The following is a 17376-nucleotide window of genomic DNA, read 5'->3' as shown; positions in this document are numbered from 1 at the left end:
ATTTTTTTGTTTTTTTTTTTGGTGAGGAAGATTAGCCCTGAGCTAACATCTGTTGCCAATCCTCCTCTTTTTGCTGAGGAAGATTGGCCCTGTGCTAGCAGCTGTGCCCATCTTCCTCTACTTGATATGCGGGATGCCTGCCACAGCATGGCTTGATAAGCAGTGTGTAGGGCTGTGCCAGGATCAGAACCAGTGAACCCCGGGCCACTGAAGTGGAGCACGTGAACTTTATAATTACTATGCCACTGGGCCAGCCCCAGATTCCTTGCGTTTTTGAAAGCACCTTTCTTTTGTCCATACCAGGAAAGGATACTTTGACTGTGAATTGAATTCTCTATATAGAATTATTGCTGTATAATTTTTTTTCAAAATTTTATCTTTATTCCATTATCTTCTAACACTTAGTGTTGTAGATGAAAAGTTGATAAGTCTTTCTTTCTTTCCTTTCTAGGTAATATGTTATTTACCTACTCTCATCTGTTTACATGCTCTTTACTCCCTCCTTTCCCTGACCCAGTCTTTGTGAGGAATTTTGTGTATGTGAATTTTGAGACTCAGGAATTAGAGTTTCTTATGTCCGAGTCTTTGTATGTTTCACTCTCTCCCCTCCCCTAAGACTATTGGGTGAGCCCTTCGGATCTGGAAAATTATCTGAGGGAATCTTCTTATATTATTATTAGTATTCTGTTAATGCTTGCTTCCGTCATCTTTGCTCTTTCTTTCTGGTGGTAGTAGTACATGCGTATTAGATTCTTTAGAATTAATTGTCCATGTGTCTTTTTCCCTTATAACTTACATCTATTTACCATCTTTTCCTAAATATAGAGAATTTCCTGGCTGATGTTGAATTCACTAATTTGGATTCAACGTTTTCTATTCTTCTATTCACTATCTGCATGTTTTTAAATACAGTCATTTGTAAGGCTTTCTTGTTCTTGAACTGCTCTTTTTTTCATCAGAGTCTGTTATGTTTTAGCAATGTAGTACCCTCTTGAATCTCACTGATAGTAGAAATTATTTAAAAAAATTTATATCTTTTCTGTTTTCTATATTATATTTTGTTTTAGTGCTTGGCATTTGGTCTAAGTGGCTTCTCTTGAGCTCTCAGATTTTTTTTGTTATTTTGGTAATTTTTCATTAATTACTCATATTTTTTTTAAGTTCATTTTAGGGTAGTGTATTAGTTTGCCAGGGCCGCCATAACAAAGTTCCACAGGTTGGGTGGCTTAAACAATAGAAGTTTGTTTTCTCACAGTTCAGGAGAATGGAAATCTAAGATCAAGGCATCAGTAGCTTGGGTTTCTTCTGAGACCTCTCTTTTTGGCTTGTAAATGGCTGCCTTCTTGCTGTGTCCTCACATGGTCTTTTCTCTGTGTGTATGCATTCCTGATATCTCTGTGTGTGTCCAAATTTCTTCATATAAGGACATCAGTCAGATTGGATTAGGACCCAACATAATGACCTAATTTTAACACAATCACCTCTTTAAAGGCCCTGTCTTCAAGTGCTGTCACGTTCTGAGGTACTAGTGGTTAGGGCTTCAAAATATGAATATTGCGGGGGGGACACAATTCAGCCCATATCAGGTAGGATGATTGTATGGGTCTTTTATCCTCTTTTATTGAGTTTTTCTGTCTTTGTGCCACATGACAGTGTATTATGACACAGTGGCATATAGGGTACAAGTCATTGAGCCTTTCTTAATTTTAGATATCTTGTTTGATTTTTCTCCTTTGTAGTCAATGGAAATATTTCAGTCAAAATTAGAAGAAGCTGAAAAAACTGCATCCAAAAAAGAAGACTGTACACGAGAACGGTGGAGGAAACCAGTATATTCAGATAAAGCACAAAGTAGTCAAGAAGGTAGAAGATCAGACTTGGTAAAATATAATAAAACTTCAGGAGACAGATATAGCACAACAGATACTGCAGACAATATCAGTAAAGATAAGTTTAGCGGTGATGAAAAAGATAATAGATCTGGGTCTTTAGAAACATGTAGAAGACAGTCTAATCCAAGGCAAAATCAAGAGTTTTCTTCTGGAAATTTGAGACGTAAATTCTTAAAACCCTCTGATGATGAAGAACTATCATTTCATAGCAAGGGCAGAAATTTTGAACCATCTAGTTCATCTTCAGCACTGATCTCTCAGGATTCTGTGCGTTGTGGTTTTCGAAAACCCACAGAGAACAGTGGAGAAAGTGTATCATCATGGCATCGATCTGATGGGAGAGAAGGAGACAGGAAACATTCATGTCGAAAGCCACTGGAAGCCAGTTGCAGTGCTGATGATCGCCGCATCTCAGAAGACACCAGAGAAAACTCACAGGATGAAAGCTGGAGAGATGACTCGCTGAAAAAAGAACATCTACAGGACACGTCTTCATTTTCGGGGTATTTTGTCATTTGTTTTTTAAACTGATAAACGAATGTTAAGGTCCAGAGGATTCAAAGAACTGAACTGTATTTTTAGAACATCAGTTATTGGATATGAGTTATCTCCTGTTTTTTAAATTTGATGGAAGAGATATATGCATGTTTAACGATTTAGTAGTTTCATTTTATGGGTTGCATTTTATTTCACAGTTTTATTTAACAAAAAGAGCTAGAAGAATTCAGTAGCTAAATGTGCTCAAACTTTGTTGCTTTTTTGCAATCTAAAAACCAGTGAGTTAATAATCCTTTGAAATGGACATGCGAAGGGAGATATTTCGGTAGATTTTGTCACTGCTGTCATATTACTTTCAAAGGAAGTTACTCTGTTGTTAAATATAATCATAATTGTAAATATAACATCCCTGCTGGATTACTGAAGGAAAATGTACTGCCATAGCCCAAATATGAAGTGAAAAAGATGTGTGAAAGATCCTGCAGAGGGAAGCATGAATTATGGTGATTGTTTTGCAGAGAAAGAAATAATCCACTTTTGACAATTGACAAGTTTTGAAGATAATGTTAGTGTTTTAAAAGTGAAATATGGGTAGGATAGTGGTTGTACCTATAATGATTATGAAAATAGGTAGCACTTACTGGTTTTATGATTCTTGTACCTGTTGTACTTATATATAGGGCTGGGAAAGGAGAACAAGAAACCCAGGTTGAGTGGGATCAAACCTGGGAAAATTGATTTAGCCATCGACTGGCCCTCTTGGAGATAGCCATAAATAGAAAACAAATATTCAAAGGATAATGAGTAACTTATTTGAATGATCATTAAAATATGTTGAAAAAATACCACCAAATGAATGGGACACTAAAGGAAGAGGTTTTAGGAAATAATAGAATTGAGTGGTGGGTTTAAGCGTTGTGGTTTGGGGGTGAGAGTCTAGTCAATTGCTTTTGTTAATGACTCCATCTGAAGCTGTGGATTATAAAGCACAGTGTGTAGCTTTCAGTGGGAGGTAGCTGAACAAATCTGGACTGAGTGTTGGGAGCCCCAGGCAGATGGGCTCTGGTTCAAGTCAGGGCTTTGCTCTCAGGAAACCAAAGGAGAACTCCGGTTGTACTGACTAGATAAACATGGCAGGGATTAGAGAATGTCTCAGGCTGTATACATATGTAATTGTTTAGGCTTCACTGGAGGTACTCTGGGAGGTAGACTCTTTCCAGGCCACAGTTGCTAGTGGGATGAGGTTCTTATTTCCTGATATTATTAGGGTTGGCTTAGCATTTGGGCGATCTGTGGGTCTTGACTTCTGTAACTGCAGCTAAGCAGAGAATGTGAAACAGTCTTGCACTGTTAATATTCCATCTGATTCTCTAATAGCTTCATATTTGTCGTATTTAAATTGTAAGTTTCTGATACGTGTACTGTAATACAGGCACTCACTAAAAGCTGTAATTTTTGGTCTGAAGACAGTATTCTTTGTTTTGTGTTAATTTTAATGTTATAGTTGGTTTGAGGCTTTCCATGAATTCCATGATTGACTGGAGAGGGAAAGAAAAATCTAGGAATCATCCACATATATGTGAAAGAAAAAAAAAATTCCTGAGCATGTAGAGTGGTGTAAAGTAAAAGACCAAGGTAGGACCTTGAAGAATGCCTATTTTCAGGGACTAGCAAGATTCAGTGAAGAATTGTTAGAAGCTGTTAGTTTGTCTGAACGTTATCCTGAGTATATGTTGAATTCTTTATAAAATGCCAGAATTCTAGAGACCTTTAGAACCAATGAATTTTAGTACCTGGAAAAAAAAAAAATCATAAAACTAATTTTAGAACTAGAAGAAATCACAGTCTGACCCCTGCATTTTCCAGATGTGAAAAGTGAGGCAGCTGAGGTTGTGACTTGCACAGTGTTATGTAACTAGGGTTGCCAGATTTAGCAAATGAAAAATAGTAAGTCCCTTGCAATATTTGGACATACACTAAAAAAATTCATTGTTTACCTGAAATTCAAATTTAACCGGATGTCATATATTTTATCTGGCAACTGTTTGTAACACTTAGCCATTTCCTGGGTCTGTGACTTTTTTACAAGAGATAATATATATAATATAATTATATATAAAAAACTTAATACGATATGTATTTAAGTTAGATAGCTTTATAATGTATACTCTTTTCAACCTTGTTTTTTTCCAATCAGTGCATATTAAAGATCTTTTCACATCAGCCCATATGTATGTACTTTTTTCGTTTTAAAGGCTCTTTAATATTCTGTTGTAAAACTTAGATATAAGCTAGTATTTCTCATCAGTCTCCTATTGATGGAGTTTAGGTTGTTTCCAGTTTGATGCTCTTATTAAACAATGCTGCAGTGAATAGTTTTGTATGTGTATCTTTGCACACTATTTAAATATAACCGTAAAATAAGTTCCAAGGATTATATTTATATTTTGTTATATTAACCAATTTACATTCTTACCAGTCATATGAGAATGACTTTTCCTTCACGTCCTTGCCAATAGTATTATTAAACTTTTTTTTTTGAACTAAAATATTAATTTTATTTTATTTTATTTATTTTTATTTTTTATTTTTTTCTATTTAGAATTTTATTGGATATTGTGGCCAGTGAAATAATGTAAGTACAAAAGGAATAGAAGAATAAACATAGGAAAGAAATAAATAAAATATATTTCTATGATGTCATGATTAACTTTGCCGTATACATAGTTGAGAAACATAATCTTTTTTTGATTTGCATTTTTTTAAGTAAGGGTTAAATTTGGCCTATTTTTATGAATGTTTATTTTTATTTCTTTTTTGTTAACTAGTCTATGTTTTGCCTACTTTCTGAGTTCATTATTTGTGAGAGCTATTTATAGTTGTCATGTAATGCAAATAGTTTTTTCATCATTCGTAGATTTCTTCTTTCTTTACTTTTCTTTTTTCATCTGTTCTTTCATTCATTCATAATGTGATCAGATTTATCATTCTTTTCCTTTGTCCTTTTTAGGCCCTGTGATTATCTTAAGTAGCTAATAAACATCCTCCAGTAGTGACCCATGTGATAAAGAACTTTAAGCTTCTTATTCTTAGTACTAAAATGTGTTTGTATTTATTTTTATTTTGTTGGAAAATATATTAGCTATGTACTTTCAATAGTTTGAAAGCCAGTGTAGTATGTAATATGCACAAAAACTAATATGATGTCCTTAATTTAGATTTTATAAAGTTAATATCAGAAACTAACCTGTTTTATATAATATTTTAACCTTTGGATGTCAGTCTTAGCAGAGTTTGCTGTGGTAGCCCAGAAGGACAAGAGTAGAGATGCCAGGTTCTGGACGCTTAGAGTACGGTCTTGAGATCCTTAGGGGAGAAAATTTGAGAACAGGTGGTAAGAGAAGAATAATTAAAGGGAGGAGATCTGTGAACACTGCCATCAGGCAAAGAATAATTGTAGTATACTCAAGGTTTCTGAAATGTCATTGGGCTAGAGCTCTTTTAATTACTTCTTCAGAAGTTTTCAGACAGAGGTGTGTGTGTGTGTGAATATATGTGTGTGTGTTGTAAAGAGAATACATTCTAATGGGAAAATAGGGTTTGCTTTTTAGAAATTAATTATAAACAGGATTTCTGAAATACAGAAGTAATTCTTGAAAATGAGAAATGAGAACTTTTTTCTTTTTTGTAGGATAATTGCAGATGTCATGGTGATGTTTCTTTCAAAGCATATGCTCATCGTTATAAACACTTAGGGGAAGTAAGAAGAGTCTATTCCTTGCTTTTTGCTGCACAGCAGTGTCTTTGCTGTGGTATTAACAAAATAAAATAATGTATTGTTCAGTCATTGTGTGCCCAACAACTCTCATTTTAATGTCTTTATTTGATATTTATTATTCTATTAAGTGTGTTGAAGTATCTATTAATATTGAAAATACTAGTATGAGATATTCAGAATTCTTGTATATGATCTCATTTATCCTCGTCTACTTTCCATCTACTAATAAATACTTTAATTCCTGTTAGAAAATACCCCCCCCCCAAAAAAGATGTATGGAGTATGAATTTCATGACATTGAAGGTAGCTTCTTTTAAGGGTTCCTTGAGATTCCAATTATCTTCTTGAAACTTGTGAACTTTGGCTGGACTTCAGCACACCTTCTTGCCCTCTCTTGATTAAATCTTTTGAGCTTGCGTAATAAGAAGTGAAGGGAAGACTAAAGTAAAATGTCAAAGATGTGCCTTTGGATGAACAATAATAGAAGTCTTTGGCAATTTCATCAAAAATATTAATCATTGTAAAAGATTATTTATAACCCAGATTTCAGTAGACTAAATTATGATTATGGGTTATGAGATGGTAGAGATAGAAAGTATACGTGGGAGACGTGGGTTAAATGAAGTGCCTCCCTCACTACCTCCGTTTTTTTTCTTTTAGAGTGCAGATACTTGAATATATTTATAGTTTAATGGGAAAGAGTCAGTATCAATTTTGGAAGAAGCTAAAGATATAGAGAAATGATAGATGGGATAATTGAGCAAGATCCTAAGGTCAGTGTTGATGAATGTAGGATCCAGTATACTCAACAAGTAGAAGGATTAGCCTTGGGTGGAAATGTTAAAGAAGAAACTGGCTACAGAGTGTGGGTGACAGGAGAAAATGATAGGAATTCTTGCTTGATGACTTGGGTAAGTGTTTTTCAACATATGATCCCCAGAGTATTGGTGTTCCTTTTGGTCTTTGTGTTGACCACAATGAGTTTGAAAGCTTTAGGAAAGAAAAAAGTGATGTAACAATTTGGTTCACACACAGCTCACAAAATTGAAATGTGCTGTCATTGTTATGACTTATTCCTATTAGCTTATTTTATTTTACTTTTTGCTGAGGAAGATTCACCCTTAGCTAACACTTGTTGCCAGTCTTCCTCTTTTTTTGCTTGAGGAAGATTAGCCTTGAGCTAAAATCTGTGCCAATCTTCCTCCACTTTGTATGTGGGTCACCATCACTGCATGGCTGACGAGTGATGTAGGTCTGCTCCCAGGGTCCGAACCTGCGAATCTGGGCCACTGAAGTGCGCTGAACTTAACCACTACACTGTGGGCCTGGCCCCTAGCTTATTTTATTTTTACCAAAAAATGTTGATGAACCTTTGGAACAAAATTGCCTTAAAATTATTGATCTATGTGCATATCATATTTCCTTTAATTAATCCTTGGAAACTGAAAGTTTGGAGAAACAGACTGTTTCTTTTACTCATTCAAATTTGAAAAAAAGTGTCTTGTCTGGTTCAACAAGGAATGAAGTAATAAGGGGAGGTTATTTGTGTATCAGAGATGTACTTTGGAACTTAAGTTAGATGACTTTGACAAATTCTTTCTACTATTCATCTTATGTTTACTGAATGCTTATATTTCCTAGGTCTGTCTGGTGGTACAAAAGTAATTATAACACAGTATCTGCCTTAAGAAACTCAAAATATCCAAGAGGCAGTTATGTAGACGTGAACAAATATGGTACATAAATGCTATGATACTTATAGTTACAGGTATAGGTATAGGGGCTTACAGCTACAGTACTTACATACAAGAAGGGGTGATTAACTCCTCTAGGATAAGATTAGAGGGAACAGAGTTAAGGAAAGTTGTGTAGGGAAAGTTGTGAGGTCTTGAAGGATGAACCTATTTAGGCAGTAAGTGGGAAAGGGCAATCAGCATGGAGGGAAAAACATGGAGACATGAGACTGTGTGGTATAGTTGAGCATTTGTAAACAGTGTTTTGGAGTGTTGGATGCAGTAGCTCCCTGACGGAAGGGTATGTCTCTTGCTAGTCTTTCCATCTCTAAATCCTGGTAGAGTGCTTAGCACACAGTAGCCTCTCAATAATTTATGGAATATAGTTGGTTAGGAGGAAGACGGGTAGGCAGGTAGAGCAAATATTGCATTGTACACCCTGTAAACAGCTCCAGAAGTCATGCTTATGAGTTGGACAGTATTCTATGAGTGATAGGAAAGAAGTCTCTCAAGGATTTGAAATAAATCAGATTTGTGTTTTAGAAAGATTCCAAGGTAGTGTGAGGGTTAAATTGGGAAATGGAACAGAATTAAAGGTAGGTATACTGGTTAGGAGGCCATAGCTGAGAGACAAGGAGTCTTGACCAAAGGAGTGAAAGTAGAGGAGAAGAGCTTGAGTTGGCATCCATGGCTCAGTGATAAAAGCTTTTAATTCTGTGGCCTCTTGAAAGGATTTGGGTATTTCATATCTGTGCACCAGTGCTAGCCATTCTTTTTTTAACTTGAAGAGATTTCACCTCTGGGTTTTAAACATGGTGAATGCAAGACTGGTTTGAGTATTCTTTGTGTAATTGGCTCTCAGTGGCAAAGAGAACTAACCATTACTGAGGACCAGGTTAGAGGCTGTGTTTGGAATTTTATTATATTACTACAATTATTGTAATTTTATATATTACTGCATTTAATTCTGATAATGTGTAGGTATTAATCATTTTCTTGATTTTATAGCCTCAGAGAGGTTAAGGTACTTGGCCAATCTCATGAAGCTAGTAAGTGACAAGAGTCTGGACTTGAACCCATGTCAGTCTAACTCCAAAACTCCTTTTCTTAAAATACTAAGAGGATTTTCCATTTCTTGCAAGCAAGATGCAAGGTCATGATTGGCATTATAAAGAAACACTTTTAGTGCTTCATAAAAAACTTGCATTAGGAACTCTGAGAATTTGATTAGTAGTCTGTTCTTTAGGTATTTATACTTTTATTTTTACCCATATTTATTAGTAGGCATAAATATATTGATATTTGATATAGTAATTTGTTAACATCCGTAAAACTTTCTTCTCAAAAGGAGCTAGATTGATGGATGGCTTTTGGCCTTCATTCTTCTGATCCTATCAAACTTAAGCTTGCTTATAAAATGGCTAATTTTCTGAATGACTGAGCTCAATAAGAAATCCTGTGTGCACTTGTGTCTGGATTATAGTAAGCATTTATTGCATTAACAGAGAAAGGTTTTGAGAAATATTGGGGAAACTACCCCTTTATCCGTTTTATCTTTCTTCAGTTCTTTATTTTCTCAGTTGGCTGGTGTTGAGATAAAAGATGGATGACCTAGACGTAACTTTGTTGGAAAGAAAAACCTGGTCAGGCACTTAGGTATTTGACAGTGAAGAAAGGCAGAAAAAGCAGAAGAAAAAGCAGCCAGGAATTTTCTTACTTAGGAAGCTGGGCAATTTGAGAGGCAGACCCGGGAGCAAGCTGACTTCATGGGGAAATAATTGCACTGATGCTCTTTAGAAAGGGCGTGAGCTGTGGTTCTTTAGTTTGTTTTGCATTATACCTATGTGTGAAAATTTAACTAATATTGATAATTTCCACATAAAGGACAGGAACAGTAAAATTTCAAAGCAGAGAATTTTCGAAAATTAATTGAATGGGAAAGAAAGCAAGTTGAGAAAAATTGTGTTGATTACTAAGTCAAAATTTTTATAGAAATATGATTGGGTTGCCTGAAATTCAAATAAATTACATTTACAATACAATAAAAATGATGTGTACCTCAGAATTTAATTTGAAAAAAGTTACTGAAAAATATTTTCTATACAGGAAACTGCAACTAATGATATAAGCAGTACCTCACTCCACAGAAGCATATTGAAAGTAATAATGTTCTCCTGCTTACACGAATGCACTGCCCCTACTGTTCATCGTAATTGGTTTTTAAAATGTAGACTGAAAGAACTTGAGGGGAACAAAAAATATATTACTTTATAATGGTGCTTTACCTGAAATATTTCTTAGTTCGAGCACCAGAGTATTGCCTTTCCTTTCACCATTATGAGAATAAATGGAATAAATAAATAGAGTTTCTGCAGAGATTAGCCTTTTTTTAAAAACTCAAATGCTATCAAAATATTTCTATTTTTTTGCCGGAAAGGAATTAAGTAAAAGTAATTTCCATATATGATTGTTAGGTCAGCTTTTGATTTGGAAGTCCGTTTATATATTTTACTATTATTTGCTCAGAATGTATGTTGAAAACTCAGGTTAATTTCAGTAGAGTATGATGAAATCTAGGAATTCAGGGAAACTGTCACCAGCTACCTGCCCCAAGTTGCTTCAAGAGTTACTTAGGCTTAAAGAGTTGCTTGTTGCTTAGTTGCTTAAAAAAGAAAAGCCTTGTCAGCAGTTAGCAGTTTCTCCTAGTAATTGGGAATTCCTTAAAACAACTTTCCATACCTAGCACTTGTTTTGAAGTTATGCTTGCCTACAGGAACTAAGGCGGCACATTGAGACAAAACGTTTTCAGACAGCAAAACCACAGAACCGGCCCAAACCAAAAAGATCCAAGATAGCGATGGGGTGCCATGCGCATGAAGGGAGAGGTGCGCAAGCCCCAAGATAAAGTTTCCTCTTTACATATTCACTCCCTACCCCAATAAAAGGCACCGGCTTCCCCTGCTCGGGTAGCCATAGCTCTGTGAGATTACTCCTTATGGTCTCCATTTTCTTTACTGCATGCCGCAGATAAAATTTCTGCTTTGTGTGATAGCTGCTTCTGGTGTAGTTTGATTTAACTCTCCAGGAAGGGGACTCACGTTTGGTCTGGTGACAAAACTAGTAATATCATAGATATATCCCTTATATTTGAGATTGACAGAGGTTTTTGCTATTTAAAAATTTTTTTCAAATCACTCCCTTTTGAGGGTTTAAAAAACAACTTTACTGAGGTATAATTGACACATAATAAACTGCGTGTATATATATGTATATGAAGTGTACAATTTGGTAAGTTTTGAAGTGTGTATATTTTAATGAAACCATCACTGCCCAGAGTTTCATAGTACCCTTTCATAATCCCTCTCTCCCACGTCTCTGCAGACCCTCCCAACCCCCGAGACATTCATCTTCTTTCTTTCATTATAGACTAGTTTGCATTTTCTAGAGTTTATTTATATAAATGGGATCATACGTTATGCACTCTTTTTTGGTCTGGCTTTTTTGACTCAGCGTAATTGTTTTGAGCTTCATCCATGTTGTTGCATATAACAACAGTTCATTACCTGTTATTGATGTGTAGTATGCCATTGGTAGATATTCCACGATTTGTTTTTCCATTCACCTGTTAGTGGACATGTAGAATGTTTCCAGTGTTTGGCTATTATAAATAAAGCTTCTTTGAACATTCAGGTATAAGTCTTTGTATGGATGTATGCTTTCTTTTCTCTTGGGTAAATACCTAGGAAAGGAATGGTTACATTATATGGTAACTGTATTTTGTATGTTTAAATTTTAAGAAATTGCCAAACTATTTTACCAAGTGGTTGTATCATTTTACATTACCACCAACAGTGTATGAGACTTCCAGTTCCTCTACATTCTTGCAGGAAGTTGGAATGGTCAGTCTTTTTAATTTTCGTTATTCTAGTGGATGTGTAACAATATTTCATTACAGTTTTAATTTGCATTCCCCTAATCACCGCTCATGTTGAGCATCTCTTCATGTGCTTCTTTGCCATCTGGATATCTTTCTGTAAAGTGCTTAGAATGTGTAGTGATTTTGCTTGTCTTATTTCTTTATTGGTAATCTGTATCTTTTTTTTCCCTGATAAATCAGGCTAGAGATTTATCAATTTCATTGATTGTCTTAACCAGCTTGTGGTTTCATTGAATTTCTTTGTTGTGTTTCTGTTTTTTGTTTATTTCCATTCTGATTTTTATTATTCCTTGTATTCTGCTTCCTTTGGGTTTAATTTGCTCTTCTTTTTATACTTTCTGAAGTTGAAGCTGAGATCATTGATTTGAGATCTTTCTTCTTTTCTAGTCTGAGTATTTAGTGCTATAAATTTCCCCCTAAGTAGTGCTTTAGCAGCATCCCACAAATCCTGATATGTTGTGTTTATATTTTTATTCAGTTCAAAAAATTTTTTAATCTCTCTCTGATTTTGTTCTTGACACATGGGTTATTTACAGGTATGCTGTTTAGTTTACAAATGGTTGAGGATTTTCCAGAGATCTTTGTTAATGATTTCTAATTTAATTTCATTGTGGTCAGAGAACATAGTTTGTATGACTTGAATCCCTTTAAGTGTGTTGAGACTTGTTTTATGACTCAGAATATGGACTATATTGGTAAATGTTTTGTATGCACTTGGAAAGAATGTGTATTCTGTTGTTGGTGGAGTATTCCATGAATGTCATTAGGTCATGTTAGTTGATAGTGTTATTCAAGTCTTCCATATCCTTGCTGATTTTCTGTTTACTTATTCTATCAAGTATTGAGAGTGGGTTCTTGAAATCTGCAATTATCATTGTAGATTTGTCTGTTTCTGTTTGCAATTCTGTCAGTTTTTGCTTTATGTATTTTGAAGCTCTGTTATTAGATGTGTAAATGTTTAGGAATTCTTCTGCATTCTTGATGCATTGACCTCTCTTTCATATGAAATGACTTTCTTTGTCCCTGGTAATGTTTTTTGCTCTGTAATCTAATTTGTCTGACGTTAAAGAAGCCACTTCAGCTTTCTTTTGACTAGTGTTAAAACATGATACATCTTTTTCCATCCTTTTATGTTTAACATATTTATGTCTTTATATTTATAGTGCATTTCTTGTAGTTGAGTTTTGCTTTTTTATTCATCTGACAATTTCTGCCTTTTAATTCAGGTGTTTAGACCATTTATATGTAATGTGATATAATTAAGTTCAAATCTGTAAAAAATCTGTTTTCTGTTGGTCCTATCTGTTCTTTATTCTCTTTTTGCTCTTTATCTGGCTTCTTTTGGATTAATTGAGTATTTTTGTGGTTCTATTTCATTTTTTGTTTGTTTGTTATTTTAATGGTTTCTTTAGCTTTGATAGTATACATTTTTAACTTGTCTACCTACCTATATTATGCCACTCCTGTGTAAGAACTTTACAGTAATTTATTTACATTCTCCCCTCCTTTCTGTTAGTGTTGTCATGCATTTTACTTATACTTTGCATAAACCTCTCATATATTGTTATTTTTGTTTAAATAGTTATCTTAAGGAGACTTAAGTAATAAGAAAAATGTATTATATATTTATTTGCCCTTGTAGTCATCATTTCTGTTGCTCCTTCTTTTGTGTTGATCCACGTTTCAGTCTGGTGTGATTTTTCTTCTGCCTGAAGGCCTTTCTTTAAAATTCTTTCAGCTTTTTATGTCTGAAAAAGTCTTCATTTTACTTTTGTTTTTGAAAGATATTTTCACTTGATATAGAATTCTAGGTTGACAATTTAAAGGACTTTAAAGATGTTGTTGCTCTCGTTTTGCTTGCATTGTTTTTGATAAGAAATCTGCTGTCGTACTTATCTTTGTTTCTATGTGCATAAAATATCTTTTTCTCCACCCTATGGCAGCTTTAAAAATGTTCTCTCTATCACTAGTTTTGAGCAATTTGATTATGATGTGCTTTGGTGTAGTTTTTTTCATGTAGCTTTTTTTGTACTTGGGATTCCTTGAGCTGCTTGGATATGTAAGTTTTTTAGTTTTCATCAAATTTGGAGAATTTTGGCTTATGTTTCCTCTGTCTCCCATTCCTTTCTTTCGGGAACTCCAATGACATGAATAGTAGGGTATTTAAGGTTGTCTTACAGCTCTTGGATGCTCTTTTTCGTTTTTTAAAATTCCTTTTTCTCCGCTTCATTTTGCATAGTTTCTAATGCTTCAAGTTTACTTATATTTTTCATTTGCAGTCTGATTTCCCATTAATCTTAGCCAATGTATTTTTAATCTCAGACATTGTGATTTTCATCTTTAGAAATTCAATTCCAATCTATTTTATATCTTAGTTGTCTCTAACTTTTTGAACATGTGGAATACAGTTATAGTAATAACTTTTAATGCCCTTGTCTGCTATTTCTTGCATCTGTGTCAGTTCTGGGTTGATTTTGACTGATAGCTTTTTCTCCTAATTATGGGTCTCATTTTTCTACATCTTTGCTTGTCTGGTAATCTTTGATTGTGTAGTAGATATTATGAATTTTACTTTGTTGAGTGCTGGATATTTTTACATTCCTATAAATATTCTTGAGCTTTGTCCTGAGACACAGTTAAGTTAATTGGAAACTGTTTGATCCTTTGGACTCTTGCTTTTAACATTTGTTAGGTGGGCCCAGAGCAGCATTTAGTCTGGGGCTAAATTATTTCCCACTAATAAAGCAAGACCATTAATACTATACCCAGTGCTTTCTGAATTATGAGTTTTCCTAGTCTAGTTAGTGGGACCAGGCACTATTCCCAGGAGTGCTGAATACTGTTCCTCTAACTGTTTGGGATAGTTCCTTCCCTGACTATGAGTAGTTGCTTGCTGAATACTCAGGGGAAACTCTGCAGTTCTCTGGGATTCTCTCACTGTGCAGCTCTCTCCTTTTTAGCTGCCTTGGAGTTCTTGGACTCAGCTATGTCTCCTTCACTAAGGAGTCCTTCAGGCTCTGCCTGGGTTCACCCTCCCTACACTGTAGTCTTGAATCATCCTTAAGGTAATAAACTGGGGCATTTTCTATGTGCCAGGAATCTGACATTGGCTGGAAATTCTCTTTTCTTTTGTGAAACTTCCATAGTGTAAGTTTGGCACATGATCTTAGTTGTAAATTAGTTTGTGTTGTCTAATTCTGGGTTGACTTTGCAAAAGAGCATGTGATCGTTGTTTTTATTCTTTGAGTGCAGTTAAATATGTCATTTCCTGGTTACAGTTTCTTAGATTATCAATAACTTATCACATTGAATGAGAAGAGTTTCCCCAGATATCTAGAATTATGGCCTGATTCTAGTGTTTTTATTTATTTATGTTTGTTTCATTTTTAGAATGAGTATGTGAATATTAAATAATGAAAAATAGTTGAATGATATTATTTACCTAATTGTTACTGGGACTTTGGTCAGTTATTATTATAACTACTGTAGGCCATCATGGCACGGTAACAGAGAACCTTAAACTATTGATTTATGGTGGAAATTGAAGGTTTTTTTTTTTTATTGGAATCATGATCTGGTGGTGCTGAGGGCTTTGTTGAGATCAATTAAAGTAACATTTGAGTCTTGATGTTGTTCCTTGCATTATACCTATATTTCATATGCTGTTAATCTGACCTGTTCAAACAGAAGTAGTCCAGAGGATGAGGCTATCCACATCCTGAGTGTTGATGAGAAGAACAAGTTGGGAGCTAAGATTATCAAGGCAGAAATGATGGGAAATATGGTAAGATTTATAAGTTGTTCTTTTGGAGAATAGTAATTAAATATTTAACTTCTTACGATTAATTTTGGAAGTTCTTTAGCAGTGTGGATGTAGCACATTTTGAAAATAACTGCTGCATATTGATTCTTTAAAGAAATTCTTGAACACTTCTAAAAACAGTACTATGCCTACTTCTAAATAATTTATCTACTTTTTTGGTTTTTTTGTGAGGAAGATTAGCCCTGAGCTAACATCTGATGTCAATCCTCCTCTTTTTGCTGAGGAAGATTGGCCCTGAGCTAACATCCGTGCCCATCTTCGTCTGCTTTATATGGGATGCCACCACAGCATGGCTTGACAAGTGGTCCATTGGTGCATGCCCGGGATCCGAACCTGCGAACCCCGGGCTGCCGAAGCAGAGTACACGCACTTAACCACTACCCCGCTGGGCCAGCCCCTAAGTTATCTACTTTTTCTGACAGATTTCTGAAATTTAAGAACCTAGGAAACTAAATGCTTCTTTTTTACTTTTGCTATTTGCTTTATGCTTACATTTCTAGCTTATTGAGCATATTTGAGGGAGATAAATATGTCTTCTTTCCCTTTTTTAGTCATATATTATTAAGAATGTTGATTACTTTCTTAAATTCCCTTACTTAGGAACCTAAAAAATGAGCTCCTAAAAAGGATGGTTAATTCACTTTTTCAAATTTTAAAGCAGTGTGTTTGTGCCTGATAATGTGTTAGAGGTTTGTATAGGTTAGCTCATTTAAATCCCATAATATTGTTGTGATTTAAGACTGGTTTACCTCAGAATTGACTCGAAATAAGGAGGATTTGGTAAAAGCTGCAGCTACCTATCTATTTATTTATTTATTATCTTGTCACATTCATGTTATACATGTCACGTTGCACATGGTAGAGTGGTAAAGCCAGACAGCTTTCCATGTCTTGACAGAATAGATTCCCTCATGGTCATACGTATGTACTTATCTCAAACCCAAATATAAGTGATCTTTAAGTAGTCTTCTGTTTTGGTATACCATCAGTATAACACTCTTCAGTAGAACAAAAGGTGGCCAAACAAGATACTTCTGTTTTTATTAGTTCGTATGTCTAATAAAAGGCATGTCTTGGATATGCTGCTCTCCGTCTTTGAATCTGGTCTTTGGTAACCATAAACTTCAACTCAGAACTTCGGCCCAGAGATTGGTAAGAGAGACAAACCAACAACAACAATAACAATAGCAAGAAAATAATGTTTGAGTTTTGAAAGCACAAAAGAATTAGTTAAAATAGTGAAAGAGAGGTCACCAAGTTAGGAGGTTACCTTATGTTAAAAGAAGTGTTCCTGTGCTCATGGAACCATTTCAGTGGAGAATGCTTTTCTTTGCTTGTTGTATAAATCTATTTATTTAATTTATTTCTTTGTGATTTATTGCCTTATATGTCACTTGTTTTATATGAATTCCTATTGACTTCCTAGAGTAAAAATGAAATATATTCAGAATTTTTATCTCAATTACTTATCAGTAATAAGGTAATATTTTACATGTTGTGATGACTTCCTTGTTATAAATAACTGAAATTTTGAGTATTGGAAGTTTATAATATCTAAGGAATTATAAAAATGTCATTCTTAAGGTTATGTATTTCCTCCATCTCCCTATCTCCCCTAAAATATATGTCCTTGTAATTATTTACCTTCAAAGCATAAACAAATGCCACAGGTATTTGAGAAGTTTGTAACTGAGATAAGTTCATTAAAAAGTAAT

The 17376-nt window shown here is 34.6% G+C and overlaps 1 protein-coding gene across 4 annotated transcripts in view; it reads left to right on the top strand.

Moving 5' to 3' along the window:
• The window catches only part of CWF19L2 (CWF19 like cell cycle control factor 2), a 119020-nt gene that overhangs the window by 33477 nt on the left and 68167 nt on the right, over nucleotides 1-17376 (top strand). For 2 of the 4 annotated variants that reach the window (XM_087433649.1, XM_087433647.1), the window contains exons 8-10: nucleotides 1740-2395; nucleotides 4993-5025; nucleotides 15526-15622. In XM_087433649.1, coding sequence (XP_087289775.1) covers nucleotides 1740-2395; nucleotides 4993-5025; nucleotides 15526-15622 — 786 coding nt within the window. The remainder of the gene's footprint in view (nucleotides 1-1739; nucleotides 2396-4992; nucleotides 5026-15525; nucleotides 15623-17376) is intronic. The other 2 variants (XM_014785203.2, XM_014785202.2) reach the window with 1 other exon arrangement.

The sequence above is a fragment of the Ceratotherium simum genome, chromosome 7 (assembly GCF_057802395.1).
Source record: "Ceratotherium simum simum isolate JZ-2026a chromosome 7, ASM5780239v1, whole genome shotgun sequence".
Taxonomy (NCBI): Eukaryota; Metazoa; Chordata; class Mammalia; order Perissodactyla; family Rhinocerotidae; genus Ceratotherium; species Ceratotherium simum.
The sequence above is the reverse complement of the archived record's forward strand: the minus strand, read 5'-3'. Positions and strand labels throughout refer to the sequence as shown.